The sequence below is a fragment of the Doryrhamphus excisus genome, chromosome 8, assembly GCF_030265055.1.
Source record: "Doryrhamphus excisus isolate RoL2022-K1 chromosome 8, RoL_Dexc_1.0, whole genome shotgun sequence".
In the NCBI taxonomy this organism is placed as follows: Eukaryota; Metazoa; Chordata; class Actinopteri; order Syngnathiformes; family Syngnathidae; genus Doryrhamphus; species Doryrhamphus excisus.
Genome location: NC_080473.1, coordinates 16,385,443 through 16,410,426, shown reverse-complemented (window position 1 = coordinate 16,410,426; position 24,984 = coordinate 16,385,443). Strand labels below are relative to the sequence as shown.

The window sequence follows — 24,984 nt, the reverse complement described above, 5'->3', positions numbered from 1 at the left end:
TGAAGTTCTGTTTGGAACCTCGCCGTTTCGTGTAAGGACACCACTCAAAAGTCCACTCATCTTCATCCTCGCATGAGGTGAGGGAGAAATAAAAATGCACCAAGAGAAGCAGAAGACAATTAAACGGCCATATCTGTCATCTCAGGAGAAAAGATAGATGTGTGGACTACTTGAGTGGAATGAAGGTCTGTGACCTTTGTGGGTTTTTTCTTTCTTAGCTGGAGTGTCCTGACTCAGTCCCACGGGAGCCTTCAAATTGTCTCTCTCGGACCGGCTAAGATTGATCGGGGGCTACAAATGGCTGCCGACTAATTGTTTAACAGAGATGCAACACATTAGACCAACAGGATGACACAACCTTGGGTTAATCCATTTACCAGGAGATGTCTGCAACGCCATACCTCTTCATCTCCATCCCAGCTCCCACGAGTCCCGCTCAAAGTGCCACTCCTGCTGCTTCTTTATGCAACTGAAACTCAATCCACGGCGGTGCTTCCATTGCAGGCCTGTTTGAACTCAATCCTCTGCTAAAAGCAGGGTTTTGTTAGCGTAGGCTTAAATGCTGGCCTCCCTGGAGCCTCTGGTCAAAGTGATGAGGATGTATATCATATCGTAGATAATGCAATCATGATCGCTGGATGCTGAAGCCCTCATTAATCACTCCAGGGTGGTGTTTTAAAAGACAGATGGCCTGGAGTCAGGAAGGTCACGTGTCACCGAGACGTGTCGGTCAAATAAGGACTCCTTGTGAGCGTTTAGGTCTGATCTTATTCTGCTTGGCCAACTTTCAGTTGGTTGAGGCGTTGAACTTCCTCCTGTCTCACTAATGTCTTTGTTCTGCCCCGTCAGAAGCTTTTTTACAGCAGTCTGCTCTCCGCTCATTGATTTTTCTCTTATTGGGTATGTATGACCCAATTTTAATGTTGGCAAGCTCCCGAAGATAGAGCTTTGATTTGTGCGGCTGTGATACACCGGAGGAAGGGCTGGAGAGCGAGCCATTATCTTTACTTTAACCTTCATGTGTTAAAGGCGGCACAACGCAGATAGCTCCGTTGCTTGAATTATGGCCTCATTATCAGCGGCTGCAGAAATGCTTCATGATAAGATCGCTCCGTGACGCTTTAATGAAAACCAATTGATTTGCTCTCTGGAAGACAAAAAAGGCCAAAGTCTTGTGATCGTTTGTCCGCTTTCTTGTGGCGGGTTTGGTAGCATAATATGCTATCCCAGGGTGACCTGACGAGATTCTGAAAATGAAGATTGTCATGATTTTACCACCTGGAGGCAAATTGGATCACTTGTATGGATTTCAACCATGAGTACGGCAATGCGTTCATTTGGTCAATACGGCTATGCGGTCGTACTGCTTTTTAAATAGAAGCCAACACAAGTAAAGGCCTTGTGGTGCGGCCCACTCTATGACTTTCTCAGAAGGATGAAAGAGCCGTGGATTTAAGAGGGCAACAGAAAACAGACTTATTGTCTGCGATGCTGAAAACACTGAAGAAGGAACAGTAGAACAGCAGGATTAAATTGCTTTTTGTCTTGTTTAGCTCCCTCCCCGGTGACATCTGTCCAAGCCAAGAACATCACAAGACACACCATCTCGCTGGTCTGGCAGCCCCCAGAACGAGCCAACGGGGTGATCCTTGAGTACGAGGTCAAGTACTATGAAAAGGTAGGTTGTTGAAACCTTGCTATTTTGTAAAAGTATTGTTTTCTCTTTGTTTCTCTTGTCGTATTTGACTTTTTTTTTGCCCTGCAGGACCAGAATGAAAAAAGCTACAGGATCATAAAAACTTCATCCAGAAACGCAGACATCAAGGGTCTCACTCCCCTGACTTCTTATGTGTTCCATGTGCGAGCACGCACGGCGGCCGGCTACGCCGAATGCAGCGGCCCCTTTGAGTTCATGACTAACTCTGGTGAGTCGAGCCTCTTTGGCGATGGCGTTTATGCAAGGCAATGATAGCATCGGCTATGAGCCACTTTCATTTTACTGGGTATTGAAAATTGGCAAAGAGTACATTCCGAATACAGGAAGTGAACAAATGTATTGGGATTGATGTGAAACAAAGAAGATCAAATTAGCTCTGCTTCTTCCTACTCCCTTTTGGACATGCAGAACTGTGAATTATACTTTGTGATTTACCATTTCTTTTTCATCGGGACATTTGTCAAAATAGATGTTACCTCAGGAGGTGCCATTGTTGACGTTGCAAAGACTCTCGGCGGGTGTGTCCGTAAGGGTTTTGAAGAATGATACCATTTTGACTGAAATATTGCGGCTGGAGTTGTTCTTGATGTCACGGGCAGGTTTAAATGTGCCCACCAACTAAGATGAATGACAGTACTGTATTTATGTACTTACATCCACCATTCAAATTCAATCTCGGGTCCAAAATCTTTTTGAAAGATACTAAATATTGTTCATGTTTGCGTCTGGATGTGTCTAGACAGCACAGAATAACAATAGGAGGGAAATTGTAAAAGGTGAAAGCCTTGTTGTGTTGTTGTGGACGGTTAGAGCACCGATGGAGGGACCAGGTGTCCCCTTTGTGATGCAGATCCCAACAGCAGTGCATGATAATAACATGGTCAAGCACACATCCTAATGGGCTGTCATTGTCTTTCAATGAGGCGCACGGCCGGACACTTTATGGGGGGGTCATAAAAAGCAACGTTTGTGTGTGTGTGTGTGTGTGTGTGTGGAGATATGGAGATGGTTCCTGAGGTGTAACTGACAGAAACATAAGCTATCTGGCCCATTTTCACTCTTTTTTCACTCTGTCCTGCCCCACAGTGCCAGCTCCCATAATCGGCGATGGAACCAACTCCACGGTGTTACTGGTGTCTGTGGTTGGCAGCGTGGTGCTCCTCCTCCTCCTCATCAGCGCTTTTGTCATCAGCCGAAGGTGGGCCTCCTCCCTCGGCGCCCTCTGTTTTCTGTCAGTCCGTGTCTCCTTGTGATGAACGATGTCTCGCTTAGCACCGGGAGAGGGGCTGTCAGGAGATGGGTGTCAGTGGAAAACACACACACACACGCACACACACACACACACGGAGCCACACAACAAGTGCATTGCAGTCCCAACCATGAGTGATGGCTCGCCACAGCAGAGACATGATTGACAGTTAGGACAGCTGAGATGCAATCAGCGACCCCTGGCTCCCTGTCCTCTGCATCCATTCCCGCTTCTCATCCTTTTTGCTCCTTTTAACTGTTTACTCCGTACGGACTCTAATCTGGGCAGCTGGTTATGGAGTGCCTTGCTTCCTGCCGTGAAGCAAATGAGAGGGAAGGAAGCGGTGATGCAAAAGGGGGAGCAGTGGACAATGAGAGATGCCAGAAATCAAAAGTAGGGCTGGAATTGAGACAGAGTGAGACAGACGGGCATCAGGTGGATTTGCAGGGAGCCAATCTCACGCTGCTAAAGTCACATGATGGTTTTCCATGCAGATGGGGCTGCCTCACCTTACAGCGTCAACGGCAACCACTTTGTGTGATCATTTCTTCATGATACTATGTGTACTTTCCTGCAGGTAGTATTTGTTAATGGGTCTGTGTGAGTGTGCGCCTTTCATACGGAAACACAATGATTGTGTGTTGTGTCTGTGTGGGTGATGGACGCTGAATGGCTGACTGTGTGTGTCCTGGCTTTCCATGCGATTGCCTCTCTTCAAGCCAAGCAGGTGGTTGTCTTGGCCTCCTTTATATGCATGTGATGACCAGCGTCATTGTGCTGCAGCGACCATGCGGTGACTGTGGGGAGGGACCGTAATCACATCGCCGTTAACCCTCATTACACAACTGCAGAGGAGAACAATGTGTCACACATGTGGTCGTTTCCACCATCGACGTAGCGCATCGATATAAACACAGGTGTCAGGTTGCCTGGACCGTTTCTAGGCATTCTTCTATAAGATTGATTTGCAACATTTACATCCATATTAGTCCGCTATTCCAAATTCCTGATGGGTCCCTTTTGTACTGATTATGTGGAAGTCCGATTCATTGAATGAACTCTAAATCAGAACATCAGAAAATCATAGACTTTCCTATCGCTGCCTCATTTTGGTTCTAAATCAATACATACTTAGTCACCTGCTACAGGTGCTTGAAGGTGATATTGTGCAAATAAAGTTTTCTAATTAATGCAGCGTCCCCACAGACTCGCAGTCTGACATCTTTTTAAATGTTATTGGCGACGAGCGCTTTCAAGCACTATTTGAAAAGTACTGATTGGATTATATGCAAACAACACCCAACCCTACCTCTTAGGAACATTCAAGTCTTATCCTTGTTGGTTTTTTTATGTGCGAGATGACTGTTATCAATCATTACTGTGTGTTTTATTTTAACCCTTGGCAGTATTGAGTGTGGAATTTCAATTGAAACAACAAACAACTTTAAAGTAAACTTTGAAAAATCTAATCAAATCAAACCAACTTTATTTGTAGAGCACTTTTCCTGCAAGGACATGCAACACAAAGTGCTTTACAGAATTAAAAACAATTACCACAATTAAAAAGAAAACAATTTAAAAGTGATCTGCCAGGATTTCAATGAGAATCGACAATGACTTTCCTAAAATATGTAACCTGACATTTGACAGTACCGTATTTTTCCAGACTATAAGTTGAAATGTTTTCATGGTTTGGCTGATCCTGGGTCTTAGACTCCGGATCAACTTTCCTATTACTCCTGTAGCACTGAAATGTACAATGTAAACATCAACGTATTGTTCTTCTCATTGTGCATTCATGGCTGTTGTGACTTCGAGTCCGGATGGACATTTACAACTCCGTCACTGAATGACTCCAACTGACTGTCTTGGTGTTTTTCCCACCCGTAGACGGAGTAAATACAGCAAGGCCAAGCAGGAGTCAGATGAAGAGAAGCATTTACATCAAGGTAACCCAAAGCACCTGAGAAACATTAGCGCTACCAGATGTGCTACCACATGCATGTACCATAAACCACAACCGAGGCCCATAAAAGATTAGGAGGGCACATACTATTTTGAAGTTAATATACTAGCATCCCAACTTGCCCCAAACACCTAATTATCAAGTCTTCAGCATGGGTATTGGTGTTCCATCAATGAGCCCCATCTTCACTGACATCAATCACAGTGACAGGAAAAGCATTCGTGTGAATCAAAGGATGGGGAGAAGAAAAGTGAGGCTTGGCCTGCAGCATCTGGAAAATAAAGAACATAAGCAGAGTTGTGACTTCATGAACTGACATTATTCCCTTTGTCGTTATTTCTTCAGGCGTGAGGACATACGTGGACCCCTTCACCTATGAGGACCCAAACCAAGCTGTCCGCGAGTTTGCTAAGGAGATCGATGCATCTTGTATCAAGATCGAGAAAGTGATTGGTGTTGGTAAGGAGCATTTTTGCAGCAAAAATACTTCAAGAAAATGCAAATCAAATATATAAGTACAATTGATAATAATAATAAATAATGAAAAGTACGTTGTAGATGTAACTATGTAGTACTGGCTGTCCTTTTCAGGGATGAAACCATTTCATCTGCCTTTGTGGACTAATTCCATTGTTTGTACTATTCTTGTAGCTGGAGACGGGTCATCCAATGACAAAATAATAAAGACAAAGAATCAATATCCATTTCCTCTTGCTGCCTCATTGCAAAAGTGGGCGTGTGGGGGGGGGGGCTGCAAGGGATTAGAGACCCTGGTCAATGTTCAAAGCAGACCCCTTCCAGTGTGCACACACACACACACACCAACACACTCATGTAAAATACACTTTTTCTTGTATTTCAGGGGAGTTTGGGGAGGTCTGCAGCGGACGTTTGAAGATGCCTGGAAAAAGAGAGATCTGCGTGGCCATCAAGACGCTGAAGGCCGGGTACACCGACCAGCAGAGGCGGGACTTCCTGGCCGAGGCCAGCATCATGGGCCAGTTTGACCACCCCAATATCATCCACCTTGAGGGCGTGGTCACCAAATGTAGGTTGTTTTTCACTCAGGATGGTAGATGATGTATTTGTTGTTCAAGTAACCTTCATTTATTTACAAGTTTCCTTTCATTTTTGACTCCAATATACACACACCCACCATTAGCACACTCGCCTGGTGCTTTCATACACAAGAAGGACATTGTCCTCTCCTAAAATGTAACAATAAATCATTTTGTCCTGTTGGTGCCTTTGGGGGAATGTTGACTGAGAAAAATGGAAAAATGTCTATTTTGGATGGTAGCAGCTCTTCATCTCATCTGGAAGGACTTTGCTTTCAACTGAAAGTTGGAAAGTTGAGATGAATCATTTTAATTATGATAATATTTAAGTGAACGGAGTGGGTGACTTTATGTCTCCCATCCTGACTTTAGCATTCCAACATTTTGTCAGAGTCAGGCTGTGACATCCTCCTGGTGGCCTTTGTCCAGATGGAGGGGTGCATCGTCGGTGGGAAGGGGAACTAGAGCAAGGTGGGCATTTGGGGAGGGGGGGGGCGCTAATGGCCCAAAAACAGACCCTGTAGTGCAGCACCAGGCTCATTAATCATGGTGTCAGCTCTAAATGTGTTTGGGGTTAGGGAGTGATACCCTATCCCTCCTCTATCTGCTGCTTCACGGTCGCAAAACACTGGCCACATCCCCCCCGCCCTTGGCTCTATCTACTCTAGTTCCGTCTGGCTTCGCTCTAGCTTTTGTACATTCTGGCGATGCTGTTTGTGGAGGTGGACGTGCTCGTGTGTGTTTATGTGTGAAAGTCTTGTCAACACGTCTGAGCACTTTGTGTTGCATGCGGGGGGGGTGGCTACCTGAGGCTCCTGAGGCTAGCGCCTTAATGCGTGGTGACATAGCAGCAGCCTGGTCCTATCTCTGCTAGATAACACGTCTCTCACCCTTTTTACGCACGGACGGCCTGGCGAGATCTGAAGGTGAACATCAGCTTAGGCCAAGCTGCAGATCCTTCCAACACCGTTAGAACGTCCTGCAGATGAACCCTTAGACCTTAGCCAGATACGGAGAAAGACAGAGAAAAGACAGATGGACAGGCGGAAGCAAAAGAAATCCGAGCCAAGCGACAAGTCAGGGAAGGTGCAAATAGAGATGGAGAGAGAAAGAGACAGCCGACGGTTAGAAGGTGATGGATTGGAGGAGCGACGGAGAACAACAGCAGCGGCGACAGCGAGAGAAAGCAGAGAGTTGCGGAAAGCTACCGAACCAGAGGCTGGAAAAAAAAACAAATAGATGAGCTGTGTTGCAATGATGGCCGCCAACATGAAAGGCCGACGAGCCCAAGCAAGAAGGGCATCAGATAACGCCCACGCTGCTTCCACTCGCCCTTCTGAGGGCTTCCCACCGGAGTGTCTGTGCAATCTATTAAAAAGCCATTATTGGAATAGCGAGCCCCTCTCCATGGCAATAAAGTTAAAAGGAATTCTTAACTGGCCGTGAACTTGTTGGCATGTCCAACAGAGCCATTTAAGGCATATTAATTATGGAAAGGTAAAATACATATTGTATAAAATCAGCCTTAATGTTTAAATCCAGCCTCCATTAAAGTGTCTCATCTGCATAAAAGCAAGTGCTTGTTAATAACGGCAGATCCAGTCTTTCAGTTCTCTATCTAAGGATTGTTGGCCCATTATTATTATTATTATTATTATTATTATTATTTTCCTAATATTGTCCCTTTGTTGCGTGCCTCTCTTCCTTCTTGGTTTCGTTGGCAGGTGATAATCGCCTCGCGAGGCCCTGGCCCACAGTTCAATGCCAAAGGCGGCGAGCACATTCAGTAAACGTGGAATTAGCATGCAGATAATGCGGGGAAGGGGGCGGGGGCAAAATAACGAGAGTTTAAGGTCGCAGGTCAGACGCTCCCCAGACTGGATTTGGGAGCTGTCAATCAATGGCTGCTCCGGGGCTGAGGCGCTTAACAATAGGAACAAAGATGGCTGACAAAGACGGCCCCTGCTCTCCCCCAACTCTAAATCCACTTCCTCCTTTTGAGGCATCATCGGGGTGCCCTGTGATTAATGGGGTGCCAATCACGCGGCGGGTGAGGGGCTGACTGACGGCCCCTTGGCACGGCGGCGGTCTGCGGAGTGGAGCAACGTCACCTTCAAGACCTCAGCTGCCAACGGCTCAGATCTTGGCTGCTGGGAGTCTTCTGGAGGAGGTTCACAAGTTCCACACTCGGCCAAAGCTTTGTCAGCACTCGGTTGGCTGCACCACTTAGAACTCAAAACGCAGGACGTCCTCGGAGGACTTTGTTGTTCTTCTCTCCCTTTTAGCTGCTGATGCGTGGATGCGTGGAAGCGCTTATGGTGTAAAGGATAAAACCCAAACCTTGGTCCTCCTGCCTGCTATCCCTGATCCTCTGGGACACAAAGACAAACCGAAACGCACCAGGGAAGGTCCACCCTCCCCGCCGCCTGCCCTGCTCAGATAAAGACACAGACGTTCCCAAAGATAGCTGGAAGAGGTGAAAAAGGCCAAAGCGGAATGGGCGGGACTTTGGGGAAAAGGGCGTGATGGACGGATGGAGAGGAGAAAGGAATATCGGACACAGTTGACAGTGGCAGATGTGTCAAAAGTTGGAGAGGAGGAAGAGGTCAAAGGGACAGTGAGTCATATGGATCCTGGGGGGGTGACTGCGATGAAAAGTAACATATCCAGTGTCTGATCATATTTGCATATTTGCATGAAGACGAGAGGAGCGTTTAGTCTCGGAGGAGACGCCATCGCATGTACAAAAGAAAAAGGAGGTGGGGGCAGCCGTTACTCTGTGATGATGAAATGAGCGTGGGACGGAGACGGACGCACTAATACACACAAACAACACACACTTACGTCCCCTGAGAATATTATGGGCTGTCGCGTGCATAATTTCCCTCCATAATCATCTGCCTTTCATTCTCTCCATCTCTCTTGCTCTCCCTAGGTAAGCCGGTGATGATTATCACCGAGTACATGGAAAACAGATCGCTGGATGCATTCCTGAGGGTCAGTCATGCGTTTCTTTGTGTGTGTGTGTGTGTGTGTGTGCGTGATGCAGCTGTAGTACGCTGATTGCATCTTATCGCGGAAATGTCATCCACCCAAATTACAAGCATTTGTTCCCAAACATTTGCCCTAATCTTGATCCTTCTCCTTGATCGCCTTAGCGTCTTCAGTGACAGGATTTGGGTGCAGGTTTCACCTCCACGTTAACAGGAGCCCTTTTTCTACCCAAGGAACTTTTCTCATTCACTTTGGGTTTAGAAAAAGTACAGAGTGGTGACGTGGAACTTTTCAGAAGGCGGGCGATGTGAACACATTTGTCGTGTTATCGTTTAAGCTAGTGTGCGGTCATTAAACATAGGTCCAGATGGTCAGTCTAAACCCGAGTCGTATGAGAACTGAAACTATTTTTTCCCACGGGGAACAATATCATTTGAATTAATCTGCTCTGGACTACAAAAAACGCTTTTAATACGCAACTGCTATGACTGTGCTACCCCACCACAATATATTCCAGCTTGCAACTTTCTTGAGTGTCATGATGGGTTGTTCAATAAAAAAAGCACAGAAACTCTCCTATTCGCCCAACAGTTACACAGTGCGTTTGTACGCCTCATCACGTAAACAGAGCAGAGCTAAAATACATACTAAAAATCTGCCTATAGTGTCCCAATTCTAACATAGTGCGAATGTGAACCTACTGTCCATAGCTTGTTATGATTGGCAGATGTGATGCGGCTTGCGTTTCCACCTTAGGGTGTTAGCATAATACACTTGCCCGTCAATAATTAACACGGTAGACAAAAATAACCAGTAGATCGGCCGCTGCACCTACGGATGAATTAATGTTTTTCTTATGGCTGTGAGCGTTTATGACGATACTTGGAGCGATATCGTCTATGGGCTGCCTGGAAGGCACACAGAGATGCAATAAAATGTCAGCTTGGGTTGTAAAAGTGGACGTGTCTGTTTTATACTTCTGTTATGTAGAATATCTATCATCACTATCAGCCATAAAAGCAAGTTATTAGCCTACGTTGCATAAAATATGTCATATGTTTTGTTGCTCCGTTATTGAAAAGAAATCCCTCTTATGTGCAGAAGAACGACGGCCACTTCACGGTGATCCAGCTGGTCGGCATCCTGCGTGGGATCGCGTCAGGCATGAAGTACCTGTCAGACATGAGCTACGTCCACCGCGACCTCGCCGCTCGGAACATTCTGGTCAACTGCAACCTGGTTTGCAAGGTGTCCGATTTCGGCATGTCTCGTGTGCTGGAGGACGACCCCGAGGCGGCGTACACCACCCGGGTGAGTGTGAAGGTGACCCTGACCGGGCGATGCGTCATGGTCATCGTCATGGTCATGGTCAGTGTGCTTTGTCAACGTTTGCTCATGGCTCCGTCTTCTTTCCAAACCAGGGAGGGAAGATTCCCATCCGATGGACCGCCCCTGAGGCCATCGCTTACAGGAAGTTCACCTCATCCAGTGATGTGTGGAGCTACGGCATAGTCATGTGGGAGGTGATGTCATATGGCGAGCGGCCATATTGGGACATGAGCAACCAAGATGTAAGTCAAAACAAAATAATGACATTTTCTTACGACTACGCATTTCAAGTACCACCTATGATCGTTATGCAACTCCGTCTAAACGAACTATTTAAGATTCATTTGGAGCCGCCCACTCAGATTCATTGTGACATTGATTATGTTTTATAGGTGATTAAAGCTATTGATGAGGGCTATCGGCTGCCCCCCCCCATGGACTGTCCCGTGGCGCTCCACCAACTCATGCTGGACTGCTGGCAGCGAGAAAGGGCGGAGCGACCCAAGTTTGGCCAGATTGTCAACATGCTGGATAAGCTGATACGCAATCCCAACACCCTGAAGAGGACCGGAGGGGACGGCGCTGTCAGGTGGGTGTGTGGGGGGGTGGGGGGGGGCGGTAGCTGGGATGTATTGGATGTTATACAGACGCGCTGTTTGTAGAAGCTTCATTTAGCAACTTTGTATCCATGACGACATCTGGCTCTGTGTCATTGATTAGTCTGTCTTTAGCTTGTCTAAATACCAGAATAATGACTATATTATGTAATAAACACCAGTTAAAATTACAGTAAGTCGTGAATAATGACTATATTATGTAATTAACACCATTTAAAATTACAGTAAGTAGTGAATAATGACTATATTATGTAATAAACACCAGCTAAAATGACAGTAAGTAGTGAATAATGACTATATTATGTAATAAACACCAGTTGAAATGACAGTAAGTAGTGAATAATGACTATATTATGTAATAAACACCAGTTGAAATGACAGTAAGTAGTGAATAATGACTATATTATGTAATAAACACCAGCTACAATTACAGTAAGTAGTGAATAATGACTATATTGTGTAATAAACACCAGCTAAAATGACAGTAAGTCGTGAATAATGACTATATTATGCAATGAACTCCACCATTAATAATATACAGTATGTTGACATTTTATTTCATTACCGCATAGCAATGTGGAGTTTCATCTGGAAAGTAAACAAGATAGGACGTTCACATACTCTTAATATTTCATATTTATGGTTCATATTCATATTGTCGCGTCACACAGCATGTCCACAGCACTTGTAAATAACAGCTATGTGTTGTTCAGGCTTACTTTTGGCTAAATGGTGCTTCAATTAACGAGCACATGCCTCTGATGGTTTCCTAAGTGACTTGAGATTGTCATAATATTATAAATTCCACATCCTTTATTATTTTTTAACCCAATGTTGCAGGCTAACAAAGGGTCAATCCTCACTGCTGATTGGTTGAATTTGAGCTTGTGTGTATAACGAGTAGAGATGCCATCGACAGCACAAATAAGACTATTAATTAATTAATCTTCTACTGTATTTAACAATACGTGTTATTTTCCAGCAACATGTGGCTCATTTCACCACAAAGAGCTCGGGTGTGAATTCCTCAGCAAATAAGCTTTAGTAGTACTCCAGACCCTGGGTAGAGAAGTACAATGTAACGCTAAGTTAAAAACAAATGTGACTACAGTACAGCTATGCCGTTATTACTGTTGAGCGATCAACAATGACCTCCACGTGTTAAGAGACTCAATGCAGCCCAGTGGAAGCCTGTTTGACTTTAATGAGTGAGCACACACTCGCACGCTTACCTAATGGGACTCGGCAAAAGGGAATGGTATTCCTCATGGAGTAATTAGCAGACGGCTATGAATGCAGTTTTTAAAAGGTACAGGAGGAATGAGGAGGTGTACGTATGCGGATGGCAAAGTACACTAGTTCCTACAAAGTTCCACCTCTCTATGAACGCTGACTTATTAAAGAGTCTGACATCCTGCTCTCACTTTGCAAGCCAACATTGGTTAAAAACCTTAAGGTTTTTAACCAATTGTGAACCTGGAGAGCAGTCCAGTTGGATCAGACTGGCCAACCCCATGGAGATGTTTCATGGCCAATGGAGCTGATGGACCTATTGTCCATGCACAGCAGACAACAAAAGGAGAAGGAAAGATCTCATTCTCGTGACTTTTCAGGAGAAATCCCACAGTTTGGCTCAACAGGGTGTCCATTATCTCTTAGGTTTTGGGTTCCATGAAGGAAGGCTAAATACTTAACTTATTTGACTTGGTTTTTGGTATCCATAACCACGGTGATATGGAAAAAGTGGCTTCATCAGTAGTAGGATGGTGAATATTATGTCGTATTAATTAATATTATGTAGTATTATCATTACACAACATGCATTATCGTGCTTAAAGGGGAACTGCACTTTTTGGGGAGTTTTACCCATCATTCACAATCCTTATGTGAAACCTGAACTCATATTTCTTCCTTTTTCTGTACTTTATTACACGAGAAAACAAAATAATTTGAGCTATCTTAGAATGCTGTCATTGGGAAACACGTATTTCCACTATGAACAACGTTTGATATACGTAGATGCTGTGATCATTTATTAACACGTACACTGATGATAACATGTATCTTGACGTGTTATGATTATTTAAAACACGATGCTATGATCATTTATTAACACGTACACTGATGATAACATGTATCTTGATGTGTTATGATTATTTAAAACACGACCCAAACTTCTCTTCCAGGTGCATTGATACACATCCTTATGCTAGTTCCTTCAATAACAACAGCAGCAACAACACTTATGATGTCCGCTCTCATTGGGATGGCTGCGTCTTCCAGCACAAACATTTCAGTATTCGGGTAAAAAATGCTGACGGCAAGCGAGCATCTTGTTGAGTGTTTGTAGCGAAATTGAGAGCTAGGTATCCTCTCTTCCGTCGGTGAATGACGCTGAGACTAGCGATTAGCGACGTGTTAGTCCTCGAGATAAAAATCGTTTTTCATGCTAGCTCATATACAGCTAATATCGCTGTAGCTTGGTTAATATATACTTAATAAAATGGTTAATGGTTAAATGGTTAATATATACTTATATATACTTATGTAAATACTTAAGTCAGGATGTAAATGGAACACTTTAGCATCAAAATAGGTATTTCCCATGACGGCCGTTGCTAGCTAGCTCATATAAACTTGTTTTCTCGAGCTAGAATGTACAGAAAAGGGAACGAAATATGTGTTCATATTTCACATTGTGAATATTGGGCAAATTTTTAAAATAGTGTGGTTCCCCTTTAAGACCCAATCCAATTAACCTTTTTTTAAAGGTTTATTTTTATTGTTGAATTGTGTTGTGCTAAATTGACCCGAGGTGGTGGAACAACCTCAAGCTAACCTCGCCTTCCTGTTCTTTCTACCCTCACCAGGCCGACCACCATTCTGCTGGAGCCCGGCAGCCCCGAGGGGTCGTCGGCGGTGGGCACCGTGGAGGACTGGCTTCAGGCCATCGGCATGGACCGATACATCGATAACTTCACTGCCGCCAGCTACACAACTCCTGAGGCGGTGGTCCACATGACACAAGAGTGAGTATGACGGAGACAATAAATTAATAAATTAAAAATAAAAACTAAAGATGTCAGAGCAAGTACATGCGTGTGAGTGTACAAAGTACTTGTGCTGACACAGCAGAAAATGAGTTGGTTCAAAATCATTCAGATATTATATAACATATTCGGACATCCCCGGTTTGTGTGTGTCATTAAAGTTTGTTCACTTCCTTTGTTTAAATGTCACCATTTTGTCACCAAACAGGGATGTAAATATTAATTATAGTTTATTGATTTGGTAGCTTGAAGGACAAAGCAGTTAAATTAAACTAAATTAAATATGATAATACAGATGTCATATGCGCTTCTCCATTCCTTTACCATTGGTGAAGACATCATTTATGACGTGTGTCAGTCTCTGTTATTTTAAGCATTCATCTAAGATCTGAAAATGACAGGATTGGGATTTCTGTGCCGGCAACTGGGAAACTTCTGGAAGGCTGCAAAATCCATCATGTGGATCATAAAGTCTGCCTGTTTTTGTTATTGTGGGTCCTCACTCTTAAGTGCGCTTCCTCTTCTTGCAGGGACCTGACCCGCATCGGCATCTCCTCGGCAGCACACCAGAGCAAGATCCTGACCAGCGTCCAGGGAATGCTCTCCCAAATGCAACAAATGCAAGGCAGAATGGTTCCCGTCTGAGATCTGAGAACAGGGAAGGAAACGGGAACAAAGTGACTTCATTTCCTAGAAAAACAAAGAAAAAACAAAAAAAGAAATTTTAAAGGAGACAAACTATGAAGAAATAGTTGACCTCATCTTTGCACTTTAACTTTGCTCTGAAAGAAAAGTGGGGACAACGGCACTTTTTCTCAAATTCAGACATTTGCCCTTTTTTGTTGGAAGCGTTTGTGGATTGATGGAGGAACGTCCGGAAGTGCTTCCAAAAAGGCCGACCTGGAATGCCTTCATTGGATTGGAAGGAAAAGCAAGACATACGGGAAACCTTTCCTCACAGGCCAAGTGTTATTTCTACACAGAGCAGTTTTTTTTACATGCGACCGTGTTTGTCATACACGCTTTGTCTCCGTGGGACGTCCCCAAGCACCATTGTTCTGTCTCGGCTGGATCGGTTTGCTAGCTCGCACACTAAATACAGGATCTTATCTGTCAGAGGCCGGGCGGGAACTTGGCAGCACGGTGGGGACCTGGATGATGTTCCTTCGCTGGACTTCTGGACTTTCTTGGCCCTCAAGACGCAACTCCCCTTTCTTCCTAAAATGTCCTCCCTCACCTGGACGGAGCAGGCAGTGCAGGTCGTCCCATCTTTGCATCAGAATCACAGCCTTGGCGGCCTCACACATCCTGCTGCAGGGCCCCCGACGCTTCCTCAGCGCTCCCAATGGAATATGGTTTGGCTGGATTTAATTGGGTTTATTGGAGCAGCAATACAAAGGAACATATGGCGGCATTTCATCAAAAGGATGTCTGAAACAAATACAATATGGATGCCAGTGAATAACAATCATCACCCTCCACTGAGGATTAGTCAAGCTGTTATCAAGGTGAGAATTGATTGGGTTTGCTTTTGGGATTGCTACTATGCTATGCTATAGCGTGCACTCAAACCTCCGTTTTTGGACGCCCTGGTTTTTGTAAGATTACATTTTTGGGAGAACTTTTTCACCACAATTTGACCTCAATTTTCATACACCGTACTTTATTACACGTTACAAACTGTTTACTGACGTTTGTTCTACCAAAGCGAGTGGCAACTCACAGTCTGCGAAATAACCTGTCATGGGGCCAACCAAAGGAAGTCGGAATCAAAAATAAGTTCCACCAATTTGTATAATTAATTTGCATTTTTTTCTACATGTCAAACTATAATTATTCTCTATGATATGTATTTTTGGGCGTCTTATATGATTTCCAATGGGAAACATTATTTTTTCAGTGGGCCTTTTGGAACAAATAAATGATGAAAATGGAGATTCCACTCTACTACGTATGTGTACAAATGTAATGGTAAAGCCGATACTCACAGGAAGGTCAGAGTCACACAATGATATGAATGATATGCCTTTATTCGTATACAAACAAGTAATTGAGCTTCCTTTTTAGGTACAATCATTATGTAACTGAAATGTTAAGCTCAGCTTAAACGTTCAGAGCCAGCTAGAAATTAGGCTTCAAACCCAACCCGGACTTATGGATCAAGTCATCCATTCATTGAGGAAGAGGTAGTACTTTATGTATATCTTTCTGAAAGGAAATATACAGAAGAAGAAGAGAGCAACTACCAATGTTAGCAATTTTCCAGAGCAGTTCAGCAAAGCATGCTAGGAAGTAGCGTATGTCCAATCAAACGAGATGAAATCATCTAATCTTTTTTCCCAAGGGTGTAACGTTTTGTTAACGCGGCTTATGGACTAGTTCATGTAACATTTTTATTTGGGTTTGCCAAATGATTGCACCTTACAGGATAGTATAGTATCCATGAACTAAGCAGGATTTGGTGGTGGGTGTGTGATCCAAGATGGCTGAATGAACAAGCAATGGGAGTAGTCCATCCATGTACAGTATTTATAAAACAGCAAAACTCTGTATATTGTATGACAACCAAGGCAATTTTTTTGCCAAAAACTGAACCATATGAAAACAGTGGAACACCAAGGTTCCACTGTGGTGGACGTTGTTTTTCAGTATGCTATGCTACGTAGCAACAAGTAATGAGCGGGTCTCTCTCTTTCGCCCCCCCAGCTGCTGCTGTCCATCTTCCAGAATTCTTCCTCCTTCCTTGTTGTCTTCCTCCTCTTCCTCTCCTTGGAGTCTCACCTGACACCGAGATGCTGAATCCATCCCCAAGCACCTGACGTGTCCACTTGACGTTCTTCCTATCATGTGCTTGTGGCCATCCGGCGCCGTACTGGAATAATATGAATGATAACTGCATTGCAAAAAGACTACGTGAAGAATGTAATATAATCCAGAAGCTCCAGTGGATGATGGCCTTTTTTTTACCATTTTTAGAGATCATCCTGACTTTGTGTTTTTGCCTTGGTTTGTGTGTGAGAGGTTAGATTTCAGTGTGCGAATGTGTCCAATGTGTGTCACGTCCCTAAAGATGAGTAAATGTGTCCATCCAGGAGCCACTAGACGTTGGGAAAACAGACCAGAAAAAGAAAACAATGTACAATAAGTTGCTCCTAAATGTGGGAGCTCGTCTTTGGAACCGCTTTGTGGAATCAAACCAATTTGGACACCATGTTATGGACAAGTGTGCCTAAAAAGAACCACAAACTCCAGTTTGGACTTGTCAATCAAGCTGGTGATGCTAAATGTGATGCCTCCGTACAACAACAGCAGCCAGTTGGAGGACAAAGAAGGGATTTCTTTCTTATTTTTTATCCCACAACAAATGATACAACTCCAGGTTTTACCCGGTGGACTTCTTTTGCTCACTTCCTTTACGTCTTCAAACTGTACTCGTGTGAGTGTGAACGTTTGAAGCTTACGTTGGTGACACGTCACAAAAACACCTCCGTCCTTAAAACAGCTCCACTGCTTTTTTCCTCTCGCCAACGTGGAACTTTTGGGTTTCAGCCAACAAATAAAAGGACTTGTTTGGAAATATGCAAGACATGTTAGGAAGGAAACCAGAATGTACTGGAAAATGTTTTTTTCCTTGACTCCATGTCTGATGCTTTGACAAAACACAAAAAAAGAAGAGAGAAGTTGATGTTCTTGTATGCCTTCCGATGCCATATGATCTAGTCCTGTAGATCTAACATCTTTTTCTTCCTTTTTCACATGATCATGTTCTTTTTTTGTCAATGAGATATAGGTACATGTAACTTATGACATTTATTTATGTCCTTTTATATCTAGTTTGTAAAATAATAGCCTCAAGCGAAGGAAATAAAGGGGTGCTGAAGTGCACTCTTATTACAGTAGAAATCACATGATGTTCTTCTGTCTCTTATTCACGTTTTGGAAAATATTTAGAGATATAAGATCTCAAACTGCTTATTTTATACTTAAAATGTCTTTTTTGTTTGTGGCAATATTTGCAATATTTGCATAAAAATGAGATATCATATCCACATAAGTTTGAGACCATCAAGACCAGTATGTTTCACTATGTTGGGCTTATTCATGTTGCTATACACAGAAAGAGCTGCGGTCTACACCCATATCAGTTGATATTGGTATCAATAATAAACTACATTAATACCTTCTCCATCATGGATAATTAAGGTCCAGACCTGACCCAGGTAAGTCCATCTATCCATCCATTATCTATTCCGCTTATCTTCACAAGGATCGCGGGTGTGCTGGAGACTTTGAGGCAAGGTTCACTCTGGACTCGCCAGCCAATCCCAGGGCACATATAGACAAACAACCATTCACACTCACATTCATACCTATGGACAATTAACCTGCTATGTTTTTGGAATCTGGGAGAAAAACATACGGAGATGTCCAAGGAGAGTCCAAAAAGGATCAGGATGTTTCCCAAGTGAAGGAGTTTTCGTACCTGCATGAGGAGTTCTTGGCAAGAGACCAGAACAGTTTGATCCAACATCCAATCCACGACTTAGTCTTTAGACAAGGAGTTTCCAAGTTCAGCAGGTTTTTCTGATCCGGAGCCCAGTCCCGCTTTTCCAGTGTTGTTGATGCGTGTTTAATCGGAATAACATCCGGAATAACATCTGCTTCCTGCGGTCAGCGTGAACAGCGATAAAGCACCGATAAAGCACTGATAAAGCACTGATTTCCCAGTCTTTGATTTGATGAGAACGGCGATGGAGAGAGCGAGAGCCGACACAGATATCAGGCCAAATTGTGTTTTTCACATTTCTTGAGTAATCAGCAGTACAAGGCGTGCATACCTTGTGTATACGTGTACTTCCATTTGTTTACGTTTGCAGAGGGAGATCGTTATCAGCCTCGGAGGAAATGTCCGTCATTTACAAAACGTCTTGGCAGGCTTAGCGGCAACGACAAAGAAAGATGAGAAAGACTTTATTTGTACTTATTTGGAGCGGTATTAAAAAATAATGAAAGTAATCTCAAAACTGGTAAACAAAACAGGCAGGAGGTATTGCCAAAAACACATGAAGATGAAGCCACACGGATAGAAGATAGAAGATGTTTCCTCGTCCTTGGAACACAGCGTGAAGGTATTCTTTTCTCCATTGAGTCATGGAAGAGAACAAGAGACGAGTGGCTGTCAGTGAACTAAACAAACACAGGAAAAGCGACTTGTGAGTGTTTAGTCGAGGGTGAATGATGAGTGACAACTTTGGCGACACGATAAACAAGATCTTCCACAAAGGAATTTCACAAGAGAACCAAAGACTGCGTGGCATTTATTTGCTATTCAACATCAACAACTTTAAGAGCACCTGCACCGTCGAGTCAGGACCAATGCAAGCGCTAAAGGCTAAAAGCTAAAGGCTAAACGCTAAACGCTAAAGGCTAAAGTAGTAGTAATAATAACAGTTATGCTACACTCCAAAAACGGACTGCAGTAGAATGCAGATTGTAGATGCTAATACAAGATCATCTAGGAAAACAAGGACCTGATGAACAAACTGTTACTGTGTACAAAAAAACCTAATGTTTGTCAAGACACTGAAAGCTTTGACATTTACAATCAAGTGCTTTAGTTTACAAGTTGAATACGGGGGCCCGCCCCGCTATTTGGGAAGCACTGCTTTGAATGTTTTATTCATCCATTGGGTTGTAACTAAGACTCTAATGTTTTTTTTTTAATTGTCTTACTGGCTAAATGGCAACGTGAGAGAAAACATTACAAAATTCCAATTTTCAAGTGGTGAGTTTATAATGGGCTGCACGGTGGACAAGTGGTTAGCGTGCAGGCCTCACATCTTGGAGACCGGATTTCAATTCCACCCTCGGCCATCTCTGTGTGGAGCTCCAGCGGATAAGCGGTAGAAGATGGATGGATGGATGGATGAATGGATGGATGGGTGGATGGATGAATGGATGGATGGATGGATGGATGGATGAATGGATGGATGGATGGATGAATGGATGGATGGATGGATGGAGTTTACAATGAAAGCCCATTTTCCATTCAATTCCTCTAGGCGGTATAGAAAATGAATGAATGAATGCAGAAGCTCAAAGAGACACTATGGGTGCCATCTTCAATCCACACAATTCCAGATCTTGTATCCTGATTTTCCTTGGACCTGGAGTATTACACGGAACAATACCAGGAATGAGGGAATATACTACGATACTACTAACTAGCAGAGCTCTGGGCTGCGCTTGAAAAGGCAAGCATTTGGATAGAATATCTAATATATTTGGATATTATGACACTGTGGAGGTGTATCTAATGAGGTGTCCAGTGATGTTATGATGTACGCACAAAACAGGTTTCAGTAAAATTCCTTTGTGATGAATAAGATTGATAAATTTCAGCAAGTTTCCGGTGCTTTCACACTCTGGGGATGAGTACCGTTGGAGACAAGGGAATGATAAAAAGATGTGATGGGGGGATCTTGGAGAGGAGGCTGACAGCCCCCCCCCCAACCCCCCCGGTCACGAACTGTCTCTCTGCACCTCATAAAATGTCTCTGTTTCCAAATATTTGATGGCCTTGAACAGCTGTCAAACGGTTAACAGAAGAAAAGCGAGAGAAACATTACACGGGAAGCCAGATGATGGTCCAACACTCAACGACCATCCCAGCTGTTTCTCCAGCAAAACAACACCTATTGTTTGCTGCACATCGGAATTGGAATGTTGAAGCTCCAGGCTTCACACCAAACCAAAGAAAGGCAATTTCTTGTCTTTGTGTGGGAAAGCTCGTCTCTCCAGGAGAATAATCCTTCCTTGAGTGTTGCCCTGTTGGAAGAACGTAGCACTTCATCAGCCCCCCCCCCCCACCGTAATCTCACCTCAAGGCCCAAGAGCTCCAGCGGGTGGCCTCCTACCAAATGAAGGCCAAGGGAGGTCACCTCACCTCATGGAGCCCCCAATTGCATCTTAACCAGATTCCTCGGCTGCACCGCCAGCCCAACCTGACAGACTGAACTTTAACCTTTCCACTGCGAGAACATGGAAGCAAATAAAAACACAAACACGTTCATCTGGAGAGCAAACATGCAAACCAGCTTTGGCAAGCCTCAAGGCTCTTGTTCGGGACTTCTTAGGCTCAACGGTTTCTGAAGAGAAAGTAATTAGGTGATGTGGATTGGCTTCCATGGTGGCAGGATTGTTCATCGAGTCAACCCCCAGCAGCTCCTTTTAGCCCCCCCGTCTGAGCAGCTGCTTAATGAAGGTCCAGCAAGCTAGCAGCTCACCCGGAATGCTAATTTAAAATCCACCCCTGATGGCTTGATTGGTTAAGATGGACTGACTGAAAAATGTTGACAAAAACAGTTTTGCGGTTATTTTTTGTTGAGCTTTAAAGCCGCGTACGATAAAATGAATGCAAAGCTCACAAACTGTTTTGACTAATTTGAATATGTCACTCCGACTGACAAGCTACTTTGGCGTGACGCCGTATTGGCTGATGATCCAGCTAGCATGAAACCAAGGCTGACGTTTCAAGGGTTGTGATATGCTGAACTTGACGACATCCACTCATCCTACGTCGTATCCCAAGAAGAACATCAACAGTCAGACAATAATTCAAATGTCATCAAGGCTTTAAACTAGTACTACTGGTACTACTTCATCACACACATTAAACCTACTTTTGTGTACTGATGTTGACAAGAGGTTACTGCCAAGACACAAAATACACAGCTTCACAGACAAAGACTTGCCACTCAACGATGCCTTCAGAGACTGTGGATCATTCCCTTGTCTTCCATAGACGTTTCGAGTCCCTTGCACTACGAGATGGAATTCTTTTTATGATGGCCTTTATCAAATCTGTGAAGTCCCTATCATTGAGCTGAACATCATCTACTCAAAACCATCTCAGGACGGGAACATCGGTTCATCAAGGATTATTGATGATGCCTCTAATTGGGGTATTGGACGTCCTCCAAGGAGTGGACCAATGTTTCCACAACACATTCCCACCAACGCAGCTTTATGTATTCCATGGTTGGATTTCCAATAAAGTACAGTGTACTCAGTGTACTCTCCATTCAGTGTACTGGGTAGTACAGTAGTAGTACAGTTGGTAGAACAGCAGAGTGACAAAGAAAAACTTTTGGAGCTCCTTTGCACTACTTTTGAGGCTCGGGCAGGGTGCTTATAAATGTTGATGTGTTTATTTTCAACCACCATGTTTAAGCTAGCTAACTAAGCTAACTGGAAATGTGTTTATTTAGTTTTTACAAATTTACTAAAGTAGCCTGGTGCCTCTTTTATGTAGATTTGTCAATTGTAGTCCATTGGCCACATCAGCATACGGTGGTCCTCATTGGTTCATTGTACTTCCTAGATGCAGTGACAACAACACAAAGAGAAGAATCTGGCAATGGGACAAAAAGAAAAGGCAGCACGAGGGCCATCCATCACTTGCTGCTTTGAGACGCTTGAGAGAAAGAAGGAGCGATTAAAGAAGACGGAGGGCTGGTTGAGGCTGCTGAGAGGTTCAGGCTCAAGGATTTGCTGTGTTCACCACAGATTTGGCCTTCAAGAAGAAGATTCCAATCACGGCTCTCATGTTGGCTATTACACATGCACCTGGCGTGCACACACACACACACACACACACACACACACACACACACACACACACACACACACACACACACACATTTCCATTTAGAATGTACATGGGCAACATTCCTCACATCTAATCCTGGCTTTTCAGCAGGAAAATGATAGGAATTAAAAAGCATTCCTGACAGGAGATTGAGCTCCAACACCTCAACAGTGATAACATCACAGAGACATGAATACAATCTTGGTGAGATATATTTGATTTATTCTGTATTTGCTACTACCATTGCTCGGTATTTGAAATGGTAAAACTAGGAAACTGATATTTTCTGTGTCTCATGAATACATGATTTAAAAAATATGAATATATATATATATATATATATATATATATATATATATATATATATATATATATATATATATATATATATATATATATATATATATATATATATATATATATATATATATATAATAATTAAGTTGTGCTTGGGTCGTGAACTATGAACTGTGACAAGATTAGTACTGCATAGCCACTGTAGCACCGTACTGAATACCACATTTACACGCATTTTGTTCCTGTAGTGGTATGCAATTTGGCATGCCAGTATTGTACCAATTACTAAATTAGTCATGAACGATATGTGTAAAATATTCTTTGACTAGTCAACTACGAAACAGCACTATTTTTTTAATGAATAGATCCAGTGAGGAGCGATATATTCTACTTTATTAGGCGTATTCTGTACAGTAATAATGAATTGAAGAGAACACGGGCATGGCTGGATACTGTATACCCCCCCCCCGCACCCTTTAAGGCGCAGCGTGTGTTTTTGGGATAGTAAACTCTGAGCACTCAATAAAGCTTTTTAATAAGCCTTGAAAACTGCTGTTTAACGTCATAGGTTATTTGCAGCCTCGCTATGGTGACATTTTGGGTCTGATACGAGTTCTTCACCTACACTCGACCTCATGGACGGAACGGCTAATGATTGATGCTCACCTTTGCTAACTGGCCTCTGGAGCCCCAAGAGAAGCAAGGCTGACTGGCCGCTAGGCTGGATGGTGTTTGTGTGAGCAGATGCAATCAGCCCAGGAGCCGCTAGAAAATGGAGGGATGAAGCACAACGTGTCTTTGTGTGCTTGTGGAAGAAATGTGGGAGACTTTAAGGTAGAAGCCTTCTGGAGGGGGCGAGGTCTACTGGATTTTTAGGGGGTTGATTTTGTTGTTATTGTTTTTTTAAACAATATACAATAATGGATGACTTGGGTTCATAGAGTTGAGTTCTTGAGTTCTTGAGTTCTTGAGTTCTCGAGTTCTCGAGTTCTCGAGTTCTTGAGTTCTTGAGTTCTTGAGCTCATAGAGTCCCAGCTTGGTCACAAAACGGTCACAAAAACCACATGTCAGTACCTCTGTAGGGAATTTAGAACTGGTCAGTCTCGGTTTGGGCGCCACTGCAAACTGCAAAGAGTTACTGGAGAGGCGCTAGTCTGCTTTCGGACTACAGCTGGCGTGTCCTTGAGCAAGGCATTGCGCTCCAACTCGGAGTTTATGTCACTGTTTGAAATCTCACCTTGCAAGCCTGCATGCGTTTGTTGTGCATCACAATATGTACAGGAGAGTATAAACTGAAATTCCCCTTGAGGGTTCATAACCAGTATAATAAATTCAATTAAAATTAATTTTGTTGACTGGCAGTACAACTGGTATATTTTGAACCCAGGTCAATTTAATTACCATAAAGCACTAATAGGGAACATAACAGAGGTCATGATACAACAACAAATGCCCTAAATTGTTGTTAATTGTGTGTTTAAACGTTGTAAACATTGGACATACTTTTCCTGAAGTAACAACTTGTGGCTTTTGTAGGAGTTTGCATGTTCTCCTCGCTCTTGCAAGAGTTAATGAAAGTTATCCATCATGAAGGAATTATTAACTAATGCACATCGGCTATTAGATTTATTCCACTTTTGCATGTAAATTGAGATGATGAATCCAGTCTAATCCAGTCCTGATTGAGCTTTGAGTTAGGATGAAGTATGTTCGTGCACTAATGAGGAGGTGTGGCTTCAAATCTCCATCATCGTTCATCCCAAAAGTGTCGACCATGAAGTTCCTTGACTGAACTTTGCATCGTGCACCGGGGCCGTCATTCCCAATTTTGGAAGGGGGGGCTGAACAAATGGCTGCAGCCCAGCCCCCCACTAATGAATTAATGGCGTAAAGTGCGTCGTGATCCTCGTGTCCCTGCAGCAGCCATACCTTTGAAACGCGGTGACTCACGCATGCGTCGACAAGCAGCTGCATGAGATCTCTCATTACTGAAGAAAGATTAACGACAGGATGGACGTGATTACTGGGAGCCTAAGAAAAACACCACTTGGGTCTGG

General features: G+C 43.5%; 1 protein-coding gene across 1 annotated transcript in view; it reads left to right on the top strand.

Moving 5' to 3' along the window:
• epha4l (eph receptor A4, like) overlaps positions 1–17,917 on the top strand; it is a 44,418-nt gene extending 26,501 nt beyond the window's left edge. The window contains exons 6-18 of the mRNA XM_058080079.1: positions 1,554–1,678; positions 1,766–1,925; positions 2,804–2,915; positions 4,857–4,915; positions 5,278–5,391; positions 5,795–5,980; positions 8,926–8,987; positions 10,086–10,295; positions 10,406–10,555; positions 10,706–10,902; positions 13,801–13,959; positions 14,511–15,488; positions 16,687–17,917. Of these exons, the coding sequence (XP_057936062.1) occupies positions 1,554–1,678; positions 1,766–1,925; positions 2,804–2,915; positions 4,857–4,915; positions 5,278–5,391; positions 5,795–5,980; positions 8,926–8,987; positions 10,086–10,295; positions 10,406–10,555; positions 10,706–10,902; positions 13,801–13,959; positions 14,511–14,625 (1,649 nt within the window). The 3' untranslated portion in view covers positions 14,626–15,488; positions 16,687–17,917. The remainder of the gene's footprint in view (positions 1–1,553; positions 1,679–1,765; positions 1,926–2,803; positions 2,916–4,856; positions 4,916–5,277; positions 5,392–5,794; positions 5,981–8,925; positions 8,988–10,085; positions 10,296–10,405; positions 10,556–10,705; positions 10,903–13,800; positions 13,960–14,510; positions 15,489–16,686) is intronic.
• Positions 17,918–24,984: the final 7,067 nt, after the last annotated feature.